The sequence below is a fragment of the Talpa europaea genome (genome assembly GCF_964194135.1).
Source record: "Talpa europaea genome assembly, chromosome: 6".
Taxonomy (NCBI): domain Eukaryota; kingdom Metazoa; phylum Chordata; class Mammalia; order Eulipotyphla; family Talpidae; genus Talpa; species Talpa europaea.
Window position 1 is genome coordinate 40,768,483 of NC_140072.1, and position 27,272 is coordinate 40,795,754.

At 44.4% G+C, this 27,272-nt stretch overlaps 2 protein-coding genes across 2 annotated transcripts; one reads left to right on the plus strand and one right to left on the minus strand.

Moving 5' to 3' along the window:
• Positions 1 to 26,871, plus strand: SNRNP200 (small nuclear ribonucleoprotein U5 subunit 200; the record flags this gene model as incomplete). The annotated part of the gene is made up of 45 exons (XM_084235448.1): positions 1 to 45; positions 786 to 949; positions 2,010 to 2,181; positions 3,193 to 3,385; positions 3,787 to 3,842; positions 4,847 to 4,945; positions 5,557 to 5,709; positions 5,817 to 5,916; positions 6,416 to 6,552; positions 7,146 to 7,229; positions 7,318 to 7,491; positions 7,777 to 7,914; positions 8,152 to 8,307; positions 8,873 to 9,043; positions 9,822 to 10,015; positions 10,210 to 10,333; positions 12,997 to 13,146; positions 13,370 to 13,480; positions 14,267 to 14,398; positions 14,542 to 14,730; positions 15,048 to 15,245; positions 15,647 to 15,799; positions 15,901 to 15,981; positions 16,263 to 16,346; positions 16,970 to 17,076; positions 17,411 to 17,529; positions 17,805 to 17,959; positions 18,064 to 18,253; positions 18,452 to 18,625; positions 19,535 to 19,695; positions 20,012 to 20,239; positions 20,588 to 20,779; positions 20,872 to 21,050; positions 21,233 to 21,384; positions 22,228 to 22,336; positions 23,116 to 23,224; positions 23,935 to 24,124; positions 24,212 to 24,376; positions 24,577 to 24,698; positions 24,960 to 25,103; positions 25,199 to 25,375; positions 25,670 to 25,830; positions 25,945 to 26,026; positions 26,539 to 26,631; positions 26,728 to 26,871. 45 exons carry the CDS (start codon positions 1 to 3, stop codon positions 26,869 to 26,871), a joined length of 6,411 nt encoding a protein of 2,136 aa, XP_084091574.1.
• On the minus strand, positions 11,061 to 12,584 carry LOC311172015 (26S proteasome regulatory subunit 10B-like). The gene is made up of 2 exons (XM_084235118.1): positions 11,631 to 12,584; positions 11,061 to 11,293 (listed from the first exon to the last, which is right to left on the minus strand). Exons 1-2 carry the CDS (start codon positions 12,570 to 12,572, stop codon positions 11,066 to 11,068), a joined length of 1,170 nt encoding a protein of 389 aa, XP_084091244.1. The 5' UTR covers positions 12,573 to 12,584; the 3' UTR covers positions 11,061 to 11,065.
• Positions 26,872 to 27,272: the final 401 nt, after the last annotated feature.

The following is a 27,272-nucleotide window of genomic DNA, read 5'->3' on the forward strand; positions in this document are numbered from 1 at the left end:
ATGGCGGATGTGACCGCCCGTAGCCTGCAGTACGAGTACAAGGCGGTGCGTGTGGGCTGGGGAGAACTCCGGTCTGGGGAGCCTGGGGGTGGGCCGGAGGCTCAGGGGAGCCCCAGAATGAAGGCCTATAGAAGGCGGAAGGGGGCGGGAAATCATCGAGGAGAAGCTGGGGGTACCCGATCTGTGACTAACTCCAAGGGGGCCTGGGGCAAGCTGGATGGGCAAAGAGCTCGGATAGGAGGGTTTGTTCCCCGCCCCCCTTAGCGCTGTACCGGTGAGGGATTAGATCTTGACGCAGAGATAAGCACCCGGGCACTGGGAGACATAACAGGAGGGTTAAGAACTGGGACCCCCCAAGGACTTGGAACCCCTACCCCTGGGAGACATAACAAGAGAAAAAAGTCAACAAGAAGCTCATGACGTTATCACCAGTTAATCTGTGTTCTACCACCATCTGTGGTAGAACACAGTTAATCTGTGTTCTCCACCCATCCCCGACCCTCCCCCACCCCCACCTTTTCCCAGGTGAGCTTTTGGGCATGTTAGGACCTAGGATTGTTTAGCTGTTTTAACTGGCTATAGGAGTTAATTCTGCTCTTTGCTCTTTGTGTAGAAATCGCCCAATGCTGTTTCTTCTTAAGGAAAATATCTTTTTATTTGGACAAATGATGACTAGCACTTAGTTACTCTGATTCTTACTTCCTTTTTCACCATTACTTGGTTTCTGTGTTAGAGGACTTTGCCCTGTTTATGCCAGAGCTTCCATAATTTTGTAATCTCTTCAGAACTCGAATCTTGTCCTCCAAGCTGACCGCTCTCTCATTGACCGAACCCGCCGAGATGAACCCACTGGAGAGGTGTTATCCCTGGTTGGGAAACTGGAGGGCACCCGAATGGGAGATAAAGCTCAACGGACCAAACCACAGTTGCAGGAGGAAAGAAGAGCAAAGTAAGTAAAAGGGGAAAATGATGTATCTTCAGATTCAAAGTTCATTTTCCTCTTAGCATTTTAGCAGCATTTTTGATGAAATGTATGGTGCAAGATGATACATCAGTGGCATAGGAAAATTTAGTGTGGTAAAAGCAATGAGAGTTAAAACGTTCTTTAGTCTTAACAAGAGTATTAGAAGTAGGAAACCACATTTAGACCATTTTCTAACATATGTGTATCTGGTAGATTGGTAGCAAAATCTTAAATTTTTTCATGGTTTTTTTTAGATTCTCGTTATGCCCTTGTTTCAGTAACTTTTTTTTCATCCTTCTGTTACTAACTTTCCACTTCTTATGCTATTGCCCACTTCGTACTCATTTTGTTGTTACACCCAAGCATTTAGGTATCCATACTATGAAAGACAGAGATTTTTTTGGTTAGCTGGCTTTTTACTTTTGGGGAGATGTATTTTAGAACTTTAAAAAAAAAAAATCATTGAACTTTATCTCACCATTATTTTTTAACCCATCTCTGTTCTTCCTTCCATGATGAAGTCTCAATTATTTATAGGCCCAGATATGATTAAAGTAGTTATATTTGAAATCAATTAATATATTATTGGACTACACATTGCAGCATAGGAACTTCTTCTCTAGTTTTTCTACAATTTGTTGGAAATCAATGACAGTGAATTCCTTTGGAGCTTCAAAGTGTCCAGGTGCCCCAAAGGAGCTTTCTGTGGCTTAAAAAGGAAAGTGTGTCTGAGAGGTGAAAAACTAGTCAGTATCTGATTGTGCAATATTGTCATTCAAAGTAAAAAAGGTTGCTTTTTTTAAATGAATGAAGGGGACGTCTCATAATGTTTTAATGCATCTAGTGAGAGGATCTGTTACTGTATCCCCATAAAGACTACTGCTAATGATGATGCCAGGTAGGAAATATTTGCTTAGGTTAATATATTCATGTTTTTACATATTACATGTGTGCCATGAAGCTGAGAAGGAGATAGATGGGCTTGATTTAGTCTTGCCTTCGGGAGGGAAGGCTCTGCTGTTCAACATTACATTCTGTCTATTAGGCGAAGAAAGCGTGATGAGGACCGGCATGATATCAACAAGATGAAGGGTTATACTCTCCTGTCAGAGGGCATTGATGAGATGGTGGGCATCATCTATAAGCCAAAAACTAAAGAGACCCGGGAGACCTATGAGGTGCTGCTCAGCTTCATCCAGGCTGCACTTGGGGACCAGGTGAGGCAGCCAGAGGGTGAGACTCTGTTTTTGGAGAGGATGGGGTCACACCTAGGAGGCACCAGAAGAACCTCATCCCTAAGTTTTCCTGTGTAGGCTGTACCACTTTGCAGAAGTGGCTGCTGTTTGCTGAACACTTACTTTATGTAGAATAGCATTTACATGTCTCTTTCAAGTCTCACAAGCACTAACTCTGTGAGTAGGTGCTACTAATACTTTTCATTTTACTGAAGAGAGATTTTAAGCACAGAATAGTTATTTTCCCAAGTCATAGAAGTATTTACATGAGCCAGATATTAACAGGGTGGTCTTATGTCTAGAATCTGTGCCCTTGACCAGTATACAAGTGTGATCTCTATGAGTCTCTAAGACTTTTTAGTGAAGTAGGTGCTAGAGGAGGTGAGAACAAAAAAATGACAGAAGTTTGCAGGCTTGAGGAGGACTGCCGGGTGCTCTGTCACTTGAGACTTGGCACGCTTTGTGAAAGCCGTGTCTTCCTGCTTCCCGAGACCACCTACCTAAACTTTTTAAAACCAGATGAGTCTTCATTCGATTGTGTAACTGTTGGTGGCTTTTTTATTAACGCTAATGAGAGTGGTCAGAACCTGGTATGATTCCTGTTAACATCCTGTTGTCATGTAAAGCTGGTCAGTGAGAATTCTGTGCATTCTTGTTCTTTTTTTTTTTTTTTAAATATGATTGACTTTTTAAAAAAAATTATTTATTTTTTATTTATTAATACAAGAACTGGGTACAGTCAGAAGCGCAGGAGGGTGAGAGAATTCATCAGAGCCAGAGTGGGGAACAGAACAGGCAGACTGAGGAGATACACTGCTGAGGGGAGCAGTGGGCGTGGCAGGAGAGGTCTGTCACGCCATGTGGGACCCTCGCCGGCGCTGCAGAGGCTGCGGGCAGCTTCGCAGCCCAGCTCTCAACCGCTGTGCCACCAGGGGAGGCCCCTGTGCATTATTTTTCTAAATGTGGTTTTTCTGCTTTTGTTTTTGCCACCAGCCTCGTGATATCCTTTGTGGGGCAGCTGATGAAGTTCTAGCTGTCCTAAAGAATGAAAAGCTTCGGGACAAGGAAAGACGAAAGGAGATTGACCTACTGCTGGGTCAAACAGATGATACCAGATACCATGTGTTAGTGAACTTGGGCAAAAAGATCACAGACTATGGTGGAGACAAGGAAATTCAGAATATGGGTAAATGAATTCTTTATGTTCTTTTGACTCCTAAACTTGATCTAGCATCAGTCGTTAAGATGTTTGAAGTCTCAGTTCCTACACCCTGTTTGGTATTTACTGGAGTCATGTTGATGGACTCCAGAAACCCTAGATTCCAGCAGCCATTTCTCACTGAGACCCTTTTATTGTCTAAAATATGTGGGAAAACTTGGACAGAGTTGGGAGTGGGAGCATGTGGCTCAAGTGGTTGAGCAACGAGAGCAAGGCCGTATCCAAGATTATAGGTTGTGTGTCGTTAGACTATAGATCAGTCCCGAGGGGAGACAAGTCAGACATTTGGGAATGAAATGAGCTCCAAATGAGTGCCTTATTACACTGATCAGTCATTGTCTTCTTTTTCTGGTCTCTTATCATTACAGATGATAATATTGATGAGACATATGGTGTGAATGTACAGTTTGAGTCTGATGAGGAGGTGAGTGATAAAGCAGGTGAACCTAGTTTATTGATTTTGGGAATTGTTTAGGTGAGGGGACCATTCGAGGGTAAAGAAGGTCCCTAACAAGCCAAATAAATTTTACGGTGTTGTATGTGTTAAATTTGGGGCATAACTATTACTCTACCTAAAAATGTTTATGATTCTTTTTAGGTTTTATAAAATAAGTTTAAATTAATAAACATAAGTTAATATAATTAATTTTTTTAAAAAAGATTTATTTTTATTTATGCATACAAGAGCTGGGGTACAGGCCAGAGATGCAGGGGGTGAGAGGATTCACCAGAGACAGACTGGGGAACAGAACAGGCAGCATGACTGAAATACACTGCTGAGGGGAGCAGCGGGCTAGACAGGAGAGTTCTGTTGCGCCATGTGGGTTTCTCTCTGGCTGGCCGGGGATCGAACTTGTGTTGCAGAGGCTGTGGATTGCTTCATAGTGTGTGATGCTTAACCTCTTGTGCCACCAGGGAGGCCCAAGCTAATATAATTTAAAATATACCCAGTGGGGGTATATTTTACAATATACCTAATTTACAAATTACTTTTTTTTCATAGGTATGTATGTGGGGAAAAACAGCATATGTAGGTTTATTATTACCCACAGTTTCAGGCATCCACTGGGGATCATGGTCTGTATCTTCCATGGTTAGACTTAAAGTCTCAAAATTTCCCACTTCCCAGTACCAGGTGCTACTGCCAGTTTGAAAAGAATGTACATTTGCCCAAAAGCACAGACATACTTTGTACATGGTTGTTTAATTAACAGTTGAGGCAGACACTGAGGTTAATGTTCCCCATCTAATCAGAAATTCCTGAATAGTACTAAATAGGGTTGACCCTGGTTCCAATAAACTGTTGATTTCAACCCAGAGCCATTGGTCTACCCATGTAACTAATTTTAAGTGACTAAAGAGAGCAGTTTTGTGGTGATACCAGGTCTAGCTGCAGATCATGAGTTGGGGTTTGGGTCATTTCCACAGGAAGGTGATGAAGATGTTTATGGGGAGGTACGAGAAGAGGCATCTGATGATGACATGGAAGGGGATGAGGCTGTTGTGCGCTGTACGCTCTCAGCTAATGTAAGTACAGTTTGCTCTTTCCTGTTGCTGCAAGGCCAGATTTATTTCTTGCCTAGGTCCTGTTACATATTTATTGAGCCACATTTATTGGTGAACCATAATAAATCAGTGTCTTAATTTGCTTAAGATTTCAGTCAGTCATCCTCTTTTGCAAAGGCTTGTATTGGTGAAACCCTAATTTTTTTTTTTTTTTTAAGATTTATTTTTATTTGTACAAGAGCCGGGGTACAGTCCAGATGCGCGGGAGGGTGAGAGGATTCACCAGAGACACAGCAGAGAACAGAACAGGCAGACTGACGAAATACACTGCTGAGGGGAGCAGCGGGTGAGACAGGAGAGGTCTGCTCGCCCTGTGGGTTGCTCTGAGGCTAGTGGGGATCGAACCGGCACTGCAGAGGCTGCAGACAGCTTCAAAGCGCTGTGCTCAATCACCTGCACCACTAGGAAGGCCCAAACCCTAATTTTGTGTGCTCCAAACTCAGGGAAACAGAATTATTTTTCCCTTCTGGAAAATTTCAAAAGGAGGGTCACCAGTAGTACTTAGTTACAGGATGAGGAGGAAGCAGTTATGGCAGAGACATGGTGAGCTCAGTGCTTGGTTGCTTTTGTAGCTTGTAGCATCTGGTGAACTGATGAGTTCTAAGAAGAAGGATTTGCACCCTCGGGATATTGATGCATTTTGGCTACAGCGACAGCTCAGTCGCTTCTATGATGATGCCATCGTGTCACAGAAGAAGGCAGATGAAGTGTTGGAAATTTTGAAGGTATGGCCAAGATGATACCCCTGTGGTCAGCGTGTCTCTCAGCAGATGGGACAGTGTATGTAGCAGATGGCTGTGTCCTTAATTGAGGTGTTAACTTCTCTCTGTAGACGGCCAGTGATGATCGAGAGTGTGAGAACCAGCTGGTTCTGCTCCTTGGTTTCAACACTTTTGATTTCATTAAAGTGTTGCGGCAGCACCGAATGATGAGTGAGTACATCGTGTGCCCTCTGTGGCATGTGACATGTCCGAGACTTGCTCTCATCGCTTTAGCAATGGTTTCATTTTTCTTTCTACTCCGTGGTTGAAGGTTTTTTTTTTTTTTTTTAATTTTGTGTTTTCTTATTGTGGTAACGTTAGTTTATAACACTGTGTAGGTTCCAAGATTACATTTTCTCACTGTACCCACCGCAAAATGTCCAGTCACCATCTCCCACATCTGTTGCTCCTTGCGCCTTCCCTCCCCATTTCTTTCCTGTAACTACCATTCTGTTGCCAGTATCTAATAGTTTGTGTTTGTTTTTATTTTCTTTTTATTCTACAAATGCATGAAATCTTATTTTTGAATTTGCCTTTCTCCTTATTTCACTTAGCATAATCCCCTCAAGGTCCATCCATGTTGTCACAGATGGCAAAATTTCTTTGATTGTTGATTTTTATTTCACTCCTCCCCGTCTCATCTTTCCTTTCTTTCTTTTGCTGTTGGCAGTTTTATACTGTACCTTACTGGCCAGTGCACAGAGTGTGGGTGAAAAGGAAAGGATCATGGGAAAAATGGAAGCTGATCCAGAGCTTTCCAAGTTCCTCTACCAGCTCCAGGAAACTGAGAAGGAGGATCTGATCCGGGTAAGGATGGGTTGGTTTATCTGTTCGATTGCTGAGCCCTAGAGTGTTTTCTTCAGAAACGAGATATTGGCTGCAAGATGACCGCAGGGAACTAAATTCCTATTAAAAGGAAGTTGAAGAAGCAAAGTATTTTCTCTGAATTCTTTGAGGTTTGTTAGTGGATGTGGATTAGAATCAATACATGCCCAATGGTGTGGTCGAGACGCTGCTCACCTGATGCTCTCTCCATCAGCACCATGGGGCCCTGTGGTGTTTATTTATACAATAAATCATGGCATTTGTTGAATGCCATGGCAAGGAAAATCCAGGTATGGAACACATACTTGGTGACAAAGAACCCACAGCTCAGGCATACCCCTTGGTACCAAATTGTTGAATGTCTACTTTTGACGTTCCTGCACTCTGCATCATCCCTTTAAATCCGTTTGCTTGCTTACATCATTCTGCTGGTCCCTGTGATAAGTGCGAGAATGTAAATGGCTGTCTTTCTGTTTTAGGGTTTACTTGTCAGCTCCTGTGAGTTAAGCTCAGCTAAGCAAAGACTGAAGAGGACAGGAATACATTACTATTCATTTTATCTTTTCCCTTTACAGGAGGAAAGGATCCGGAGAGAGCGAGTCCGTCAGTCCCGAATGGACACGGATCTGGAAACCATGGATCTAGACCAGGGTGGAGAGGTGGGTGTCAGGGCTATTGCCAAGGCTGTGGTGGATGGAGAAATAATATGCTCAGCTTGCTAACTTTGTGTTTTTGTCACACTTCCAGGCATTAGCTCCCCGGCAGGTTCTGGACTTGGAGGACTTGGTTTTTACTCAAGGGAGCCACTTCATGGCCAATAAACGCTGTCAACTTCCTGATGGTTCTTTCCGTCGCCAACGCAAGGGTTATGAAGAGGTGCATGTGCCTGCTCTGAAGCCCAAGCCCTTTGGCTCAGAAGAAGTGAGTGAATTGCTTTTCTCAGTTCTCTGCTCAGTTTCCAATTCCCTTCCAGTTTTAAACCATTGACCAAAATGTGTCCTTCTGTCATAGATAGTTTATTCCAGACATGGAAGCTGCTGCAGTTTTCTTGTTTTGATTTTGAGCCCAGGAGACAAGACTGATCTCTCTGTTCTGGAGAGTTACTCAGGGAGGGGCCAGGAAATGCATTCCTGGCAATCTTGCAAAAACGGACAGTCTGCTCGAGGGTATTGCCAATGTGATGTGAATGACATTTCTTCCTTCCAGCAACTGCTTCCAGTGGAGAAACTGCCAAAATATGCCCAGGCTGGATTTGAGGGCTTCAAAACACTGAACCGGATTCAGAGTAAACTCTACCGCGCTGCTTTGGAGACAGATGAGAATCTTCTGTTGTGTGCTCCTACTGTAAGCACTGCCCTGTCTGCTTTTTTACTTGTGGTGTGGAATGAAATGAATGATTTTGGTGGCAAGCTTGTTCTTCATCTTTACTCTCACCTGCCAACCCTTTGTTCTTTGATCTAAGAGACGTTAAGTGGTAGGATAAAATTCCTAGGACATGTGCTATTCTCTGTTTCAATGATAAGCCTCACAACATAACCAGGTAAACATAAATCGGCTTTCTCACCTTTAACCTCTCCTTAGGGTGCTGGTAAGACCAACGTGGCCTTGATGTGTATGCTCCGAGAGATAGGGAAACACATTAACATGGATGGCACTATCAACGTGGATGACTTCAAGATCATCTACATCGCTCCCATGAGGTCTTTGGTGCAGGAGATGGTGGGCAGTTTTGGAAAGGTAAAAGGATAGAACTTTTCCTCCAGAAGATATTGGGTACAGCTGTTAAGTAGTAAGAACAGGCTTGATATATCACTGCTGCTTATGTTATGGCATCACTGCGGTGTCGCATATGTTTTTTTTTTTTCCCCACTCCAAAGATGAACTTGAGCCAGTTTCAGAGTGTTTCCAAAGTAGGAATGTCCTGGAGCTGTCTTGAGCTTTTATAGGGCTTTACCATCTTTCTTTCATCTTTTCCATAGCACTTTCCTGTAATCAGTATCATTTGTATTATTGGTACATTTATGAAACATTCACATGTATGTGGTTGATACGAGGCATAGTAGTGTTATTCTGGGTTCTGTATGAAACTCTCAGAGATTCTTTGCCTCCTTTATTTGCCCGATGTAGACTTGGATTTGTTGTAAAAATATATATTTGTAAGATTGACCTGATTGACTTAATAATTACCTGTGGGTTGATATCTGCTTTCAATACCCTACACGCAAACTTACCAGACAGATAGTGTGGGGTCAGGGCACACCCTTCATGCATTCTTACCTGATTTGCCCTTTCCTTTGCCCAGCGCCTGGCCACATATGGCATCACTGTTGCAGAATTGACTGGTGACCACCAGCTGTGCAAGGAGGAGATCAGTGCCACCCAGATCATTGTCTGTACCCCTGAAAAGTGGGACATCATTACACGGAAGGGTGGGGAGCGCACCTACACCCAGCTGGTGCGACTCATCATTCTGGTGAGCCTGGGGTACTTGTGGGAATGGAGGGACAGTCTTATTGAAGGAGGGTTTGCTTGTTTTAACACTAAATGTTTCTTCAGAACCTTTTCTCTAGTCCCTTCGCTGTCAGTGTTGCTGCTACCTTTCAATGAGAATCTCTGTCTAACTGAAACATTTCACAATAGGTGTTACCATTATTATTCTTTATTTTTTTTTGTATTTGAAATGTTTTTCAAATGAACAGAAAACCAAAAAACTAATTATGTTCTCCTGAATGTTAAAGGACTTTATTAATAAGTAGTCCATTCTCTGAAGAGTAAATAAGGGATCAGGATATTTTATTCCTTATATGCAGAAACACCTGGAGAGGAATGATGGTGAGCCTGAGTATAGTTTAAGTCATCTGGAAAAACAGAAAGGAAATCTCACATGTTGGTTTTCAATGTTGTAGAGCAGGAGTTGATAATCTGAGTACTGGTCTATGTTGTATTGGGAAATAGACATACCCATTTGTTAACGGATCATTTGCAACTGCCTTTGTGCTGCAATAGCAGCTTTGCGTACTTGTAACAAAGCATTGTATTTCACTGAATGTAGCAGAGCAGCTCATAGTCAGCATTTATTTCCTGGGTATTTCTCAGTGATTATTCATCCTTTGGGTTTCTCTGGTTCGGAGTCCCCTTTCTTGTCTTTTTTGTTGGGCATATTTATATGCCTTCAAAATGGGGCTACTCTCAGGAAAAGGGACTACATTTTCCTAGTCCTCCGGGTAATTTTCTGCACACCCTTTTTTTAGGATGAGATCCATCTTCTCCATGATGACAGAGGTCCTGTCTTAGAAGCTTTGGTGGCCAGGGCCATCCGAAACATTGAGATGACCCAAGAGGATGTCCGACTTATAGGTCTTAGCGCCACCCTCCCTAACTATGAAGATGTGGCCACCTTTCTACGGGTCGATCCTGCCAAGGGCCTCTTCTACTTTGACAACAGGTAGTAGAGAAGACTGGAAAGTTTAACAAGGGTGACTTTCCTGCTGCCCATCCCCTTTTTTAGAAGTTGAATTGGGTTTTAAAAGGTCCTTGAGTTTAGATATGTGAATCCAAAAAGAGTATCACTCCCAGAGCAGTTATATTTCCTCAGTATTCTGTGCCAGAAAGCCTTATTTGTCTAACTTGAACTTTTAGCTTCCGCCCAGTGCCTCTGGAACAGACTTATGTGGGCATCACAGAGAAGAAAGCTATCAAGCGTTTCCAGATCATGAATGAAATAGTTTATGAGAAAATCATGGAACATGCTGGAAAAAATCAGGTCTGTCAGTGGTTCTTATTCTTGAACCTTGTTCTTCTGAATTTTTGACTTACTGATAAGTAAGATTGAGGAAAATAAAAAGAAGACAAAATATAAATCTCCAAATAAGGTATTACTGTAGACCCTGTTAATCAAGGTAGAAAAAAAGTAGGGGAAAGTGACAGGATCTATGTTTATTTTTGTATGATAAAAACAGATGAGACATACCTTGTCTTGGCATTAAGTATTTGAAGGACTTCATTTCCTACCAGATGGTACTGCTGTCATACTAATATTTATTTCCTCAGTCCTTTTTTTATTTTTTCATTTATTTATTTATTTATTTATTTTTGAATTAAACAGCTTTTATTCAACTTTTTGGGATGAGGAAAACAAATGATATAAAATAAGTGATAAGAAATGTTGTCTTTTACTACTATCGCAAATCATGTTCTGTGTTTTACAAAATGCTCACATGGCAAATATGAAAACTTCAACATACTCTTATAACTCTGCTGCAGTAAATGCAACATTAACAAACATACAAATTTCTTCTGTACCAATCTAAAAGTAGAATTACTGAAATACTATTTTTAAAATGTTATCCATACATATTTTTATTCTTTGAATGAGATTGCCAATACATACATTATTTTGTATGTATTGCCAATACATACATTATTTTCCTTAACTTTATTTTTACATTAAGCCCGTATCTGTCATGCAGCTATCAAAAACTTTCTGGTAAATTAATTACACAGGTTTGTAGTCCAATTTAGACTCTAGCTTCTTAGAATCAGCCACTTTTCTGACTGCTTTCATGAAGTCTTCCTGTACTACAAAATCATGATCAGCACGAATTGCGAACATACCTGCTTCAGTACAAACATTTCTCAGGTCAGTGCCATTAAAGCCATCTGAAAGCTTCACAATTGCTTCATAATCTATTTCACCAGGCTTTGTAATAGGACCAGCATGTATCTTCAATATATCTAAGTCTTTTTTTTTTTTTTTTTTTAATAGAGGCATGCTTTATTTATTTGTTTGCTGGCTTGTTTGTTTGTTTTGTTTATACATGCACTGGGTACAGTCAGAAGCGCGGGAGGGTGAGAGAATTCACCAGAGCCAGAGCGGGGAGCAGAGCAGGCAGAAGGACTGAAGTACACTGCTGAGGGGAGCAGCGGGCGGCAGGAGAGTTCTGCACGCCATGTGGGACCCTCCTCTGGTGGCCGGGGAGCAGCCAGGGATCGAACCGGCGCTGCAGAGGCCGCGGGCAGCTTCGCAACCCAGCGCTCAACCGCTGCGCCACCGGGGAGGCCCTCAATATATCTAATCTTGCTTGTTCATTTGGTAAATCAATATGTATTTTTCTATCTAATCTTCCCGGATGGAGCAAAGCAGGATCCAGTGTATCTGGTCTGTTTGTAGCCATGATCATTTTAACTCTATGCAGAGTATCAAATCCATCCATTTGATTCAGTAACTCCATTAAAGTTCTCTGAATCTCTCTATCAGCTGAAGTACCCTCAGAAAACCGACGACCACCAATCGCATCTATCTCATCCATAAAAATGATGCATGGCTGATGGTCCCTGGCATAATTAAACATTTCTCTGATCAAACGAGCACTTTCACCAATGTACTTGTCTACAATAGAACTAGATACAACCTTTAAAAAATTGCAGTCCAGCTGGCTAGCCACAGCTCTTGCCAAAAGTGTTTTTCCTGTACCTGGTGGTCCATATAACAAACAGCCTTTGGGAGGTATTATTCCTACGCGCTGGAATAGTTCTGGGTTTGTAAGAGGTAATTCGATCACCTCCCTTAATTCTCGAATCTGTTCTGACAGTCCTCCAATCTCAGAATAAGAAACATTCCCCGGGTCCTCATGAGACATGTTATAGACTAGTGGATCCACCTCTCTTGGCAAGTATCTCATGATAGTTAGTGTAGTCATATCCAAAGCAACTCTTGTTCCTGGCTTCAGCTTACTTTTGTCAAGCTGCCGACGACAACCCACAACATATCTTGGTCCATTAGTAGCTTTAACAATGAATTTTTCTTCAGTTAACTGCTTGAGAACTTCACCCACAATCTGCCCAACACTTTGTAGGGCCTTCAGATCATTTTCAGATTTTTCATACTGCTTGGTAAGTTCTTTTAGTTGTTCTCTTAGCTCCTTTAGACGGCCGTCAATCTCCTTGTGCTCCAGCAGATTCTTGCAATAGTCCTGAAGCGCCTTATCTCTAGGGTCCGCCATGATGAGAAGCCGTCGCTCATCCCTCAGTCCTTTTTTTAAAAGTGCCTATTTCATATAGTATTTTAGCTGTTATTTTGCAGATGCATTCTTCAGATGACTTGGAATTTTGTTAGGCCCTTGAACACAATTTGCTAATTGAAATTCCCGTATCCATATTATATTTCAACTTGCTGTTAAAGATAGGGCACAAAGGATTATTTAGTTTCCCAGCTCCAGGGCTCCAGTTCTATACTTGGTAGGTTTATTTGTTTAGGGTCTTGCTGGTCCTGTTTAGGTTTCTTCTGAGCCAGCACACAGTGCTGCATTGTTCTTCTTCAAGACCTGCATTCTTTTCTTATAAGTAACACAGCTATTGGTATAGCCTCTGCTTTCTGGGCTGTGGGAGTGGCTTTTGGTGCCGTGGCAAATCATGGTTTCTGTTTAGGTGCTTGTGTTTGTCCACTCCCGGAAAGAGACTGGAAAGACTGCCAGGGCCATCCGAGACATGTGCCTGGAGAAGGACACTCTGGGTCTTTTTCTGAGAGAAGGCTCAGCCTCCACAGAGGTCCTTCGGACAGAAGCTGAGCAGTGCAAGGTGAGGGGAGCAGGCCCTGTTCTCTCATTCCTGCATGGTAGCTCAATCTCGGGTCGTCCAGACAATCCTCTGGGACTGCAGTGTGCTACTGTTGTTTCATACAGGTTGAGGTTGATTGTCTGGATGTGGTTGTGTGTAGTAGGTGAGGGGTGAGGTCTCATGAGATTTACTGAGTCTTCCTGAGTAAAGGGAGGCTCCCCTCATCATGTGTTCTTTTTCTCAGAACCTGGAGCTGAAGGATCTGCTGCCCTATGGCTTTGCTATTCATCACGCAGGCATGACCAGAGTTGATCGCACACTTGTGGAGGACCTTTTTGCTGACAAACACATTCAGGTGAGGGTAGGCAAAGCACAGATTGTCAAAGCTTGTGCCAGGTGTTTATGCCTCGTATTGTACTGTTTCTGACTCAGGTAACCCAAGTTGAGGGTTTTGTGTAGGTACAGAAAATATAACTTTGTGCTGCCTCTCCCAACTCCTCATAAATTGCATGAGGGGAAATGAGTGAGATTAGGAAAGTATCTGAGGAGTATAGCAAAGCAGGCACTTTGGTGACTCCAGATACTGCCAGACAAGGTCTCATATAGAGTCTGGACACACTTTTTCTCTTCTGTTCTATCAATTTTATTATTATTATTATTTTTATTTTAACATTTATCATTTTTACATTTTTCAGACAGTATTTGCTTCCTCCCACCCCCTCAGATTGAGCCCCCATAGAATTTCCTTCCCCAAGGCACCCATGCACCATCATCACAGTCCCCTGTGCTCCTCCCTTAGAGTCTGGACACACTTTATTCTCTCAATGGATAGTCTCTGTTTTTAATTGCCTAGTACTTTTAAGTTGGATAATATTGGTCTATACTTTTGCCCCTTAATTGTCTCTAGAACCTTGAAATATTAATGACTAGATTATTCATAATTATGATGAATAGATTATCAATAATGAACAGATTTTGAGTAGATGAAGAACACAAGGACTCCTTTTCTCTTTAGTCTGGTGTCATATAGATAAGTAGGGGACCCACATCATTCATGCTAGAAGCTCTGAGGAAAGTTGCCTGGAGAAGTTGGTGATGTTAATTCTAGTGGTAACATCTGTTTCCGTTATTGCCTCTGTAGGTTTTAGTTTCCACAGCAACTCTGGCTTGGGGTGTGAATCTCCCTGCACACACAGTCATCATCAAAGGCACCCAGGTATACAGTCCAGAGAAGGGGCGCTGGACAGAACTGGGGGCGCTGGACATTCTGCAGGTATCGAGCCTTTGTGTTTATTCTCAATGCGGAAAAGTATGTGCCTGAAATGCAAGGATGTTGGAAAGACAGCCAGTAGAGGGCCAGCTTCTATAAAGTCGAAGAATCTAATTGAAGCCCTTGGCTTACTGTCTCTGATCTAGATGCTGGGACGTGCTGGACGGCCCCAGTATGACACCAAGGGGGAAGGCATCCTCATCACATCTCATGGGGAACTACAGTACTATCTATCCCTCCTCAACCAGCAACTTCCCATTGAGAGCCAGATGGTCTCAAAGCTGCCTGACATGCTCAATGCAGAGATCGTGCTGGGGAATGTCCAGAATGCAAAGGTAAAGAAGGGACCTTTTGCCTTCTCCAGAGGGGCTGAGGTACCAGGAGTGGGATGGTTCCTATGGTGGGCCAGCAGTATTCAGGGTCCTCTGCCCCCATGTCCCATTTCAGTTAAGCAGTCTCTCATAAGCTTCTTGGGTCTCTGGCTGATAGTTCCCCTTGTTACCAAGACCTTAGGAAGGACTGTCTTTAATAATAAAATTTTATAGCCACATAGACAACATAGTACACATCCTGGTAGTTGGGAAGTAATTTATAAATGACCCGTGGGAGCTTTTCATTTGGACATCAGGTCACCATGAGCTCTCTCTCGTAGGACGCGGTGAACTGGCTAGGCTATGCCTACTTGTATATCCGAATGCTTCGATCCCCAACCCTCTATGGCATCTCTCATGATGACCTCAAAGGAGATCCCCTGCTAGACCAGCGTCGACTAGATCTGGTTCACACTGCTGCCTTGATGCTGGATAAGAACAATCTGGTCAAATACGACAAAAAGACAGGCAACTTCCAGGTGAGTGGGGTGAGGGATTGAGGCAAAGGTCTCAGCAGAAGTTGTAGGCCTGAGAGAAATTTTTCCAGTCGCTCTCTTGATTTGAGTACTGCCTAATTACCCATTGCTAGGAACAGTGAAAAAACAGATGGAATTGGAGAGAGCCCCTGAACCTACAAACCTCCAAACTAGTATAATAAAATCTGTCAGTGCTTCCTCCCCATAGCTTGAGTTGATGTGGCTAATTCAGCTCTCTTTCCTCTATGGGCATCAATTCTGTAGGTCAGTTTATTGTGCCATCTTTCCTCATGTGTCTGGGCCAGACAGCTGTGTTCTTTGAGTTCATCCATTGGCTACCTATTGTCCACAATGAGAAGTTGGAGTTTGTTAATGGTCAGCATTGGATTTTTTCTTCTTTGTAGGTGACAGAACTGGGCCGAATAGCCAGTCACTACTACATCACTAATGATACAGTTCAGACCTACAACCAGCTGCTAAAGCCTACGTTGAGTGAGATTGAGCTTTTCAGAGTTTTCTCACTGTCCTCAGAGTTTAAGAACATCACTGTGAGAGAGGTGAGCCTATTAGTGTGTTGGGGTGGGGAGCTGCAGCTCAGCCAGGTTGCAGGATGGGTTCTTTTCTTGGTTTGCCTTGACCTGTGTCCTCCTTGTGGCAGGAAGAGAAGCTGGAGTTGCAGAAATTGCTGGAGCGCGTGCCCATCCCTGTAAAGGAGAGCATTGAGGAGCCCAGCGCGAAGGTGAGCCTGTCTCTCTCAGCATGGGTTGAGGATCAGGCCGTTCTCATAATCATCTCAAAAATGAACTGTGAATTTGGATTTCTGCTTGGAAACCTGCTCAGTACTCCCAGGTTTTGCATCCTACTGATGCAAAGCAATTATTTAAAGTTAACAAAATTATTTAAAGTCTGTAAATCAATAGCTGTAGATCTTACCTGGCGATGCCCAGAGCAAAAATGTGATTCACTCTCTTACCCTGTTTAATGATTGGCCTCTGTCTGGCTGACTTTACTTTTTTCCAGATCAATGTCCTTCTCCAGGCCTTCATCTCACAGCTGAAGTTGGAGGGCTTTGCACTAATGGCTGATATGGTGTATGTTACTCAGGTGAGGGCAGAGTTATGCCACAAGGAGAAGGGTCCTGAACGGTTCCAACCTCTTATATGCTGTATGTCCCAGAGAAAGTAGGCCTAGCACTGGTGAGGTAGAAGGACTGCTGAGTTTTGCTCTAGTTTTCTTCGTTGATTGGTACATGTGTGGGATAGCCATTCTGTTTTACTGGTCTGGGCATATAAGAAAGGTAAGACCTTATAGCAGTAGGCCGGTGCCTCCACAGGGAGATCCACAAGACACAGAATGAATTCCCACTGTGACTGCCAGACTCATTAATGCATCCAGAAATGACACTGGGTTTTCTTAGCCTTCTTATCTTTATCTCTAAGGGTAGATGACTAGTGCCATCTTGCTAGAGCCTTAAACATCCAATGAACCAAAAGCTTTAAAGTCATACCATGAACATTAGGATGAAATGTTGTGTGGTGAGCTCAGGCTGCACTTTTTCTAGTACTTGTGCATTTAGCAAACATCTCCTAGAGGGGGTGGGGCGACAATTAAAAGGGATTTAGAGTTGGTTCTGTGATTGTATGAGGCAATTAATCAGTGTGTAGAAAGGCTTCATTAGGCCTGGGGATAGTGGAGATATACTAGAGGGATGCTTCCTCTTTCTCTAGTCTGCCGGCCGGTTGATGCGTGCCATCTTTGAAATTGTCCTGAATCGAGGTTGGGCACAACTTACAGACAAGACTCTGAACCTCTGCAAGATGATCGACAAACGCATGTGAGGACCCAGTGAGCTGGAGGCCGGTCACCTGAGATGGGGTCTCTGGGCCGAGGGTGTGATGGGAGAACCTTAAGAGTACATATGCTTTCTGGTCTGATGCATGAGCCCCCAAAGAAAATTGAGAAGAGGGGAAGACTCTTTGGAGTGGAGCCAGGGAGTGGGAGAGGGTGTAGCAAATGTTGGCACTCAGGTCTCAACAACTGGCATAGATTGAATGTTCTTTTCTAATGACTGTGTCTCGTGGTTATTGGCAATCTATTGCAAGCCTTGGTGAGGGCATTTGGTTACAGGTCCTGCAAGGGACTTACAGCTTTGTCTCCTTCCTGGATAGGTGGCAATCCATGTGTCCTCTGCGCCAGTTCCGGAAACTCCCTGAGGAGGTAGTGAAGAAGATTGAGAAGAAAAACTTCCCCTTTGAACGTCTGTATGACTTGAATCATAATGAGATAGGTGTGTGGAAAGCTTGTCCTTTCTCAGCCTGTATATTTACCAATTCCTAGACCTTGTGACTTGATATTCTTGTCTTCACTTTTTACATCCCACTGAAGTACAAGACTCGCTGTTGGTCTTGGCACTTTGAGTCCTGTGGACTCACTGATAGTGATGAGGAGAACCTGTGCCGGGAGCAGAATCTGCCAGTTTCCTGTGGTGGCCCTCGGGGTCCAGTTTGCAGCTCCCTCGGGCCCACTGGGCTGCAGCCCCCATACTTTCTCATGTCCTCACAGGGGAGCTTATCCGCATGCCGAAGATGGGGAAGACAATCCACAAGTATGTCCACCTGTTTCCCAAGTTGGAGTTGTCGGTGCATCTACAGCCTATCACGCGCTCCACTCTGAAAGTAGAGCTGACCATTACGCCAGATTTCCAATGGGATGAAAAGGTGAGGTTTTGCTGGATAGAGGGCCTGGTTTCAGAGTGATCTTGAGGAGAGCTGGATTGCAGGGCTGAGTTCCCAGCCTGGTTCATGTTCCCTTTGTTTGGCAGGTCCATGGCTCATCAGAGGCATTCTGGATCCTAGTGGAGGATGTGGACAGCGAAGTGATTCTGCACCATGAGTACTTTCTTCTCAAGGCCAAGTATGCCCAGGACGAGCACCTCATTACATTCTTCGTGCCTGTCTTTGAACCTCTGCCTCCTCAATACTTCATCCGAGTGGTGTCTGACCGCTGGCTCTGTGAGTGTATTTCCTCCTGTGGTCCCCGTGCAACTTGGTCCTCTAAGGCAATTATAGCAATGTTTTGTCCTTGTACTGCTTTGGTTGACTTTGTACATATGCTGCCTTGGGGTTTCCAGTGTGCATGGAGAGGGCTCTGGGGGGTGCCGTTAGGTAGAGAACTACTTACTACTGCTCTTCTTGTTTGTTTTCTGGCAGCTTGTGAGACCCAGCTGCCTGTCTCCTTCCGACACCTGATCCTACCAGAGAAGTACCCACCTCCAACTGAGCTTCTGGACCTGCAGCCCTTGCCCGTGTCTGCTTTGAGAAACAGTGCTTTCGAGAGCCTTTACCAAGATAAATTTCCTTTCTTCAACCCCATCCAGACACAGGGTAGGTTTGTCCATTCTCTGGAAGTCCGTTCCTTGGAACCTTCAAGGTCACTGAGGGGAAGATGTATTCTGTGGCAGGAAAAGAAGAGGGGTGCTTGGGTGCTTAGCAGGACATTGTCCTTTCTCAGAAATCCTTGGTTACTGTTAGACTTGCTCTCTCCTTTGTACCTCTCATTGAGGAGGGTAGTAGAACAAGGTCTTAGCATGGTGCCCTGTCATTTTTTGGACTCAGGAGGCTGCTGCCTGCCCCGATGCTCAAGTATTTAAGTAGAGTGTGTAGTGTTGACTGAGGCTTCCTCCCATCGTTTTAAATAGCAGCCACATCCTCGGAGCACACCATTTTCTAAGTGCTTTTGGCACAGTGCATCATGGGTGATTTCTTCATTCTTCCATTAATCCAGTGAGGCATTTACTATTTGAGAAACTGTTATTCATATTTTATAGATAAGGAAACTCATCATAGAGAGGCACTCCAGTGGAGCCAGCTAAAAAAGAACTTGAACTTTAGAAAAGAAAAAGAACTTGATGCCAGGGCTTAGGCTTTTTCATTTTTCTATAGACTGTGTCTGGAAAACATCAGAGAGGTTTGGCAGGGCAGAGGAAGGTAGCCAGTTTCCATTTGTTCTGCATCCCAGCCCCTTTGGACCAAGGACACTTGGCGACCAAGGACACTTGTCATTCCCCATGTCACCATGAGACCTGCACACTTGATCTTGGTCTCTCCTCCCTTCCTTTCTGTGTGGGAGGGAGAAAATGGGGCGAGAGATGTGGCCAGCCTGACTGCAGTTAGAGCCTATACACCCTCATCACTTTGTTGTTGGAGCTTCACGACTGGCTGGGTTTCCCGTGTTGTTCTTTCTTCTGTCTCTTGCCCACTCAATGTTCATACTGCTGATCCGTGGGTTTTCAGTGTTTAACACCGTGTACAACAGTGATGACAACGTGTTTGTGGGGGCCCCCACTGGCAGCGGGAAGACCATCTGTGCAGAGTTTGCCATCCTGCGAATGCTGCTGCAGAACTCGGAGGGGCGCTGTGTCTACATCACTCCCATGGAGGCGCTGGCAGAGCAGGTATATGACATGCTGTGCACCACGTGTGAGTTTCCCTAGAAGCCGTTTTTACCCGTGAGTCTAGATCAAGGTTTTCTGAGCCTGGAAATTTGCAAGGTCAGCTGGGCAAAGACTATTTGTTTTCTTTTGGTCATTTCCTAATTCTGTATACTCATGAAAAACTCTCCTGCCAGTTAAAGGTTGACATGGGATTTAAAGTAGTTTGAGGTCTCTACAGATCAACAGGTCTTTGTGTGACTGCTCAGGTTTTCCTCAATACACAGTGATACCTGGCATGGCCTCATCATTTTTCTGCTCTTCCTCCCCTGCCTGCCAGGTTTACATGGACTGGTATGAGAAGTTCCAGGACAGGCTCAACAAGAAGGTGGTACTCCTAACTGGGGAGACCAGCACAGACCTGAAGCTCCTGGGCAAAGGCAATATCATTATCAGTACACCTGAAAAGTGGGACATCCTCTCCCGTCGGTGGAAGCAGCGCAAGAATGTCCAGAACATCAACTTATTCGTGGTGGATGAGGTCCACCTTATCGGAGGCGAGAACGGGGTATGCCCTGACTTTATAGCACAGAAGAGCTGTGACTGGCCAAGTGACCTTGGCACTGGGCATTACCTTTGGGTCTAAGGCCCAAGACTCAGAGGGCCTTATCCCAAGATGATCCTACTTGTGATCTTATTCTGGAAGGATGTTATGAAACTTTTTTGTGGTATTATTGGCAAATAGCATGGTGTAATGGAGACTTGCTGCTATGGAGAAGGAGGAACCAAAGATAGGAGAGCCCTAGTTGGAAGGAAGAATTAGATCATTTTGAGGTTGCGGGTATAATACAAATGGTGCCTCAAGGTGGGGGATGGAGCACCTGGGCCTGTACTGACTCCCTCCTCTCTTCCCCAGCCTGTATTAGAAGTGATCTGCTCCCGTATGCGCTACATCTCCTCCCAGATTGAGCGACCTATTCGCATTGTTGCACTTAGCTCCTCGCTCTCAAATGCTAAGGATGTGGCCCACTGGCTGGGGTGCAGTGCCACCTCCACTTTCAATTTCCACCCTAATGTGCGCCCTGTGCCATTGGAGCTGCACATTCAGGTAACACCCGCTTGTCCTAATCCTATAAGGCCTTACATCCAGAGTACCCAGGTCTTGTAACCTCTGTCTCTCCTCTTTTCCTTGACCTCCAGGGATTCAACATTAGCCATACGCAAACTCGCCTGCTTTCCATGGCGAAGCCCGTGTACCATGCCATCACCAAGCACTCCCCCAAGAAACCTGTCATTGTTTTTGTGCCGTCTCGAAAGCAGACCCGCCTCACTGCAATTGACATCCTTACCACGTGTGCAGCAGACATCCAGAGGCAGAGGTGGGATGGGTCTGACTTTTGGGGGTGGGTGTGAGGGGAGTTGGGTCAGGTGAGGTTTGCCCACCCTAAAATGTATTCTTGCTATGGGGGTGGGGTTACCCCACATGGTGAGGGGCTAGGCGACTGCACAGTGGAGGGTTATTGGCTCAGGATTGAGCTGAATGTGTCCTCTTGGTGCTCAGGTTCTTGCACTGCACTGAGAAGGATCTGATCCCTTACCTGGAGAAGCTAAGTGACAGCACGCTCAAGGAAACACTGTTAAACGGGGTGGGCTACCTGCACGAGGGGCTCAGCCCCATGGAGCGACGCCTGGTAGAACAGCTCTTCAGCTCAGGTAAAAAAGTCTTTTAGCTCAGAATGTAATTATATCTCTGGTAAGGTGTCTTAGTCTTTGATGTGGAGGTATTTGTCTAGCACACTTTCAGAAAACCTCTGATTATTTTATCTGTAATTTCACTCATTGTCTCAATTATATTGTAACGGGGGTGGGACAAATACTATCTCTACTTGCTAGATGAGAAAACAGGCACATAGATTGTGTTATTTCAGAATCTGCATCTCTAGACCAGGATTCTGTGCCACTAGACTTAGACTTACTTTTCCATGGATACCAGACACACCTAGGTTGTTAGACCTTAGAGATGGGAGTAAATGGCAAAACTATTGAGTCTCCTGTGAGTGGTCTGTTGCCACTGTCCCTTGTTCACTTGTGTCATTTCCTACAGAGTGTTACTATTTTCACACGGCTTGGTGGAACCACAGTGGAGATGTCCTACCAGAATCATTCACTGTCACTCTTTGATCCTTGATCTGATTTGGGGCAAATTCAAAGAGCTCAATTTTGAGCCAGTCCATGACCCAGTGTTTAGCACTTTCCAGTTAGCAAGGCCAGTATGTCAGGCAGGTGTCTTAAGTTTCGCTCTTCCTGGGCTTTGGATTCTGTTCCAGGATTGCCTTCTTTCCTCTAGAATAGTCCCCCGAGTAGAGAACAGTAGCTTGGAGTTACCTCTTAACGGTACTGCATTAACCTTCTTACTCATGGTAGATCACATCCCCACTAAGCTTTGCACTGAGTTCTGAAACAACACAAGATAAGTCCCTGCCTGCCCAGGAGGCAGTAAACCTACCTCAACCAGGGAGCCCTGTACTCAGTCTTCTTCTCCCCTCTGCTGCTTAGGGGCTATCCAGGTGGTGGTAGCTTCTCGAAGTCTCTGCTGGGGCATGAATGTGGCCGCCCACCTGGTGATCATCATGGACACCCAGTACTACAATGGCAAGATCCATGCGTGAGTCTAGCTGCTCGGTATCAAAGGAATCTCTCTTCTAAAATGAATGTAACTTCTGCAGATCTAGAAATAAGATATTAAGGAGAAGAAGTGTTAAGGATATAAAAAGCTAGCCAAGGTCTCACCACGGCCAGACGTTTGAGAGTTTTAAGTCTCAAGAGCAGGCTGACATTTGCTTTTACAGTCATTTGCCCACTTTTATTTTAGCAAGTTGGAGAGCCAGAAAGTTAGAGCCAGAAGGAACCTTAGACATTATGTAATCTGTTTCTATTGTAGATTAGGAAAAGCGACTTGATCAAAGTCATGCACATTTGTGGTGATGAGAAGAAGTTTTATTTTTTTCTCAGAAAAGCTTGAATAATTAATTTTTTCCCCAAAACATTATTTTGAAATGAGCTTTATTTTTTATGGACCTATCTTTAAATGTCTAAATTTGCTTCAAGATTGCTATTTATGTCAAATGATTCAACAATCTATGAAATATATATAGCTATTTGGTTTGAGAAGGTAGATTTACACACTTGATACTTTAATAGGGAGTTATTTTGTTTTTGGTGTTATACCCTAGGCAACAAAGTCATGACTCTTAGAACCTGAAGACTAAAGTGATATATACATAAGCCAGCGAGCCTAGAGGGTGCCTCAGTGTAAGGACTTATAAACACAGCTTTGCTGTAATTTGCCCATATCTCCCATGTCAGCATTTTGTTCTTTGACATTTGGGGAGTCAGAGCCTCCTGAATGTGTCCTGTCATCTTTTCCCCCTCTTTTGTCTCCAGCTATGTGGATTACCCTATCTATGACGTGCTGCAGATGGTGGGGCATGCCAACCGCCCTTTGCAGGATGATGAGGGGCGCTGTGTTATCATGTGCCAGGGCTCCAAAAAGGTCAGTCCTAGCCTTCCGTACCATCTTGAGATCCTGGGTTCGTTAATCCAGAACAGATTCTTTCATCTTCCTTTGATAGATGTCTGTAGTTACTTTTGTGTATTCTCATTTTCCGCCTCTTTTTATATTCTCATGTTGCTTTTGTAAGGAGCCTCTCAGTCATGTGAAATTTTGTAATCTTTTGGTTTTGCTGCTGCTGAATATGTTGAGTCTTCACTCTCTGACTAGTTCCATTCCTTTCTCCTGCACTGAGCAGTCTGTGTGACTCAGCATATCCCTGCTCACGCTATAAAAGTAACCCGTGATGGACCTCCCTGGTGGTGCAGGGGGTCGAGCACAGCGCTGTGAGGCTGTCTCACCTGCTGCCCCCCTCAGCAGTGTATTTCAGTCAGTCTTCCTGTTCTTTTCCCCGCTCTTTCTCTGGTGAATCCTCTCACCCTCCTGCACATCTGGTCTATACACTGGTTATTGTATAAATAAATAAATCTTTAAAAAAAAAAAAAAGTAACAGGTGATGCCAGTGGAAACAGACATACATGCCCAACGGTCCAGGTCCAGCTCACCTTGTTTGTGCAGCTGGAATCTTCCATGTTTGTATTAACTGTGTCTGTCACACAAGGCCGTCCTCTATTGATTTGCTCTTTGGCCCTTCTCTGTGACTATGTTGTCATTGATTGTTCATTACTGTCTCCTCTTCCCCCAATCCATAGGATTTCTTCAAAAAGTTCTTGTATGAGCCATTGCCAGTAGAGTCTCACCTGGATCATTGTATGCATGACCACTTCAATGCTGAGATTGTCACTAAGACCATCGAGAACAAACAGGATGCTGTGGATTACCTCACTTGGACCTTTCTATACCGCCGCATGACACAGAACCCCAATTATTACAACCTGCAGGGTCAGTGAGCCCCAGGGCACATGTTATCTTTGTGTGGTTTTCAGATGAGTCCCTGATGGCCATCTCCCTTACCTCTCACTTTCACAGGCATCTCCCATCGTCACCTGTCTGACCATTTGTCAGAGCTTGTGGAGCAGACCCTGAGTGACCTGGAGCAGTCCAAGTGCATCAGTATCGAGGATGAGATGGATGTGGCACCTCTGAACCTGGGCATGATCGCAGCCTACTATTACATCAACTATACCACCATCGGTGAGAGCTGGCAGGGGCTAGTGTCTGTGTCTTTGGGGAACCCAAGCTGAAAAAAATCATGTTTGCATCTATAGCCCACTGAGAAAGGTGTTGGGGCTTTGGATGTCCCATGTATTCCAGAGTAGAGCAGGGTGACCCAGGACTCTCTTCCTTCCTCCTTTTCTGCCTCTTTTGACTTCTCCCAAATTTCTTTTTGTTAGAACTCTTCAGCATGTCCTTGAATGCCAAAACCAAGGTCCGAGGGCTTATTGAGATCATCTCCAATGCAGCAGAATATGAGAACATCCCCATCCGGCACCATGAAGACAACCTCCTGAGGCAGGTGAGGACATCTCAGCTCCAGGAGAATGTGTTTGGGGTTGAAAGCATGGCCTGTTGTATACCAGACTCTGTGGTGTCCTGTCACCACAGGAAACCCCAACACACACCCTATGCCTCCAAAAACATCTCTACCCCCTCCTCTCAGACCTTTCTGATATATTTGAAAAGTTGTGAGCCTAGGTCAGGTGGTGCTTTTGGCCTGAGAGTTGGTCTCAGGCACTGTTACCTGTTTGTCACCAGCTATTTTTCTTCCACCTTCCAGTTGGCGCAGAAGGTGCCCCACAAGCTGAATAATCCTAAATTCAATGACCCGCATGTCAAGACCAACCTGCTTCTGCAGGCTCACCTGTCGCGCATGCAGCTGAGTGCAGAGCTGCAGTCAGATACAGAGGAAATCCTTAGCAAGGTATGGTGTGGGTGCAGGGATGATATGGAGGGGGCCCACTGACCTGTGTAGTAGTTGTTCCAACCCTGCCTGCTCTTGTACTCCTATCTATTCAGGCAATCCGGCTCATCCAGGCCTGTGTGGATGTCCTTTCCAGCAATGGGTGGTTGAGCCCTGCCCTGGCAGCCATGGAACTGGCCCAAATGGTCACCCAAGCCATGTGGTCCAAGGATTCATACCTGAAACAGCTGCCACATTTCACATCAGAGCATATCAAACGTTGCACAGACAAGGTGAGGTGGTTCTGGACTTGGAATTTGGGTAGCAGGGGTGAGAGCTGTGTATATTGGCATGGGTTGGGTGGTAGGAGGTGAGTCACAGTAGGGGAGACTTTTGGTTGCAGTTCTTCTGAAGGAAGCAGAGATGCTTGCTTAAGGTGCTCGAAAGCCTGACAGTTGTGGACTATTTCTGAAATTATTTTCTTTAGATTATCTGATAGTGTAGAAAGTAAAATTTGTACCAGATTGGAGCCAGTTTTATTTGCTGTTAGTATGTATTCTTCCCTGACTTCTGAATACCCACGGCAGGGAGTGGAGAGTGTGTTTGACATTATGGAGATGGAGGATGAAGAAAGAAATGCGTTGCTTCAGCTGTCTGATAGCCAGATCGCAGATGTGGCCCGCTTCTGTAACCGCTACCCCAATATTGAGCTGTCTTATGAAGTCGTGGATAAGGACAGCATCCGCAGGTGAGTCAGGGGCCTTGGTCCCTGCCCTGGGGTCCCTGTTGGGCACAGCATGACTGTGTGCTCCATAACCCCACTGCGTGTAGCTGATTGCTGTCTCACTTTTCTCCCCCACAGTGGTGGGCCAGTTGTGGTACTGGTGCAGCTGGAGCGAGAAGAGGAAGTCACAGGCCCTGTGATTGCACCTCTTTTCCCCCAGGTATGTCCTACTTGCTGGATTTACCAGGTGTCTACTTCAGCCTCTCCATGGACTAGAGTACATTGTCACTGGGGAAGGGAAATTTAAAGTAGTAACAGTTAATGAGACTGAGAATTAATCTTAAGACCATTGGTGTTACTTTTGTTTCTCCTTTGAAACAATTTGGATGATTGGTCATTGTTAAAAACATTTGTACAGAATTGTGCCCTCTGTGACTACTATGCATTTGTCTTTGACTAGATCTTTGAGTGGAATCTTGGATTGAGTGGAAAGTGCTAGAAGGAAAGGGTACTTTGAGACAACTGAGTTCATTTACCTACTTAAAAATTTAGTTCATTTGAGGTATCTTTTGACAATTCCAAAATCTTAGTTATGTCAAATTGTTAGTTCAGGAAGAAGTTTTAGAAACTTTTCTATCAGGTTTTTGTTTTCCTGCTTTTGTAACACCATTCTCATGCTCTAATATGACTATCAAGTTTATATGCTGAAATTCTTGGCTTTGGTCACTGCAGAAACGTGAAGAGGGCTGGTGGGTGGTGATCGGAGATGCCAAGTCCAATAGCCTCATCTCCATCAAGAGGCTGACCCTACAACAGAAGGCCAAGGTGAGTGTTCATTGGTCCCCGGATTTGTTCTGAGATGGCCAGAGTGACACTGGTTCTGTGTCCATGCTCACCCTGATTTCTGCCTGCTCTCTCTAGGTGAAACTTGACTTCGTAGCTCCGGCCACTGGGGCCCACAACTATACCCTGTACTTCATGAGTGATGCTTACATGGGATGTGACCAGGAATACAAATTCAGCGTGGATGTGAAAGAAGCTGAGACAGACAGTGATTCAGATTGAGTCTAGAGGTGTTACTCTTGCATAGAGAAGAGTTGAATCTGAATTAGGGCCATGTATAGGTGTATGGGATTTCGGTTGTGGAGACCAGGTCTGTTGCATGAAGTCTGGCTAGTCAGTGCAAGTGCTGTTCCAGCCGTCTCCATTACTTTTTCCTGTTGCTACCTTGCCACGTAAACTTTGGATTTAGTATCTGCAAGTGTCTTCTTGTTGTCAAGCATAAACTGTACAGAATTTTTATGCATGTTCTTTATAGTTCCTCTTGAATCAGACATTATAATAAAAAAACTTGGAGAAACCATTTGTCTTGGCAGTGATTCCAAATTTAAGTTTCCTCTAGCCTAAGGCCTTTGGCCAAAAAGATGGGGATTTTAGCCATTGAAGCCATTATAATGAATACTTTT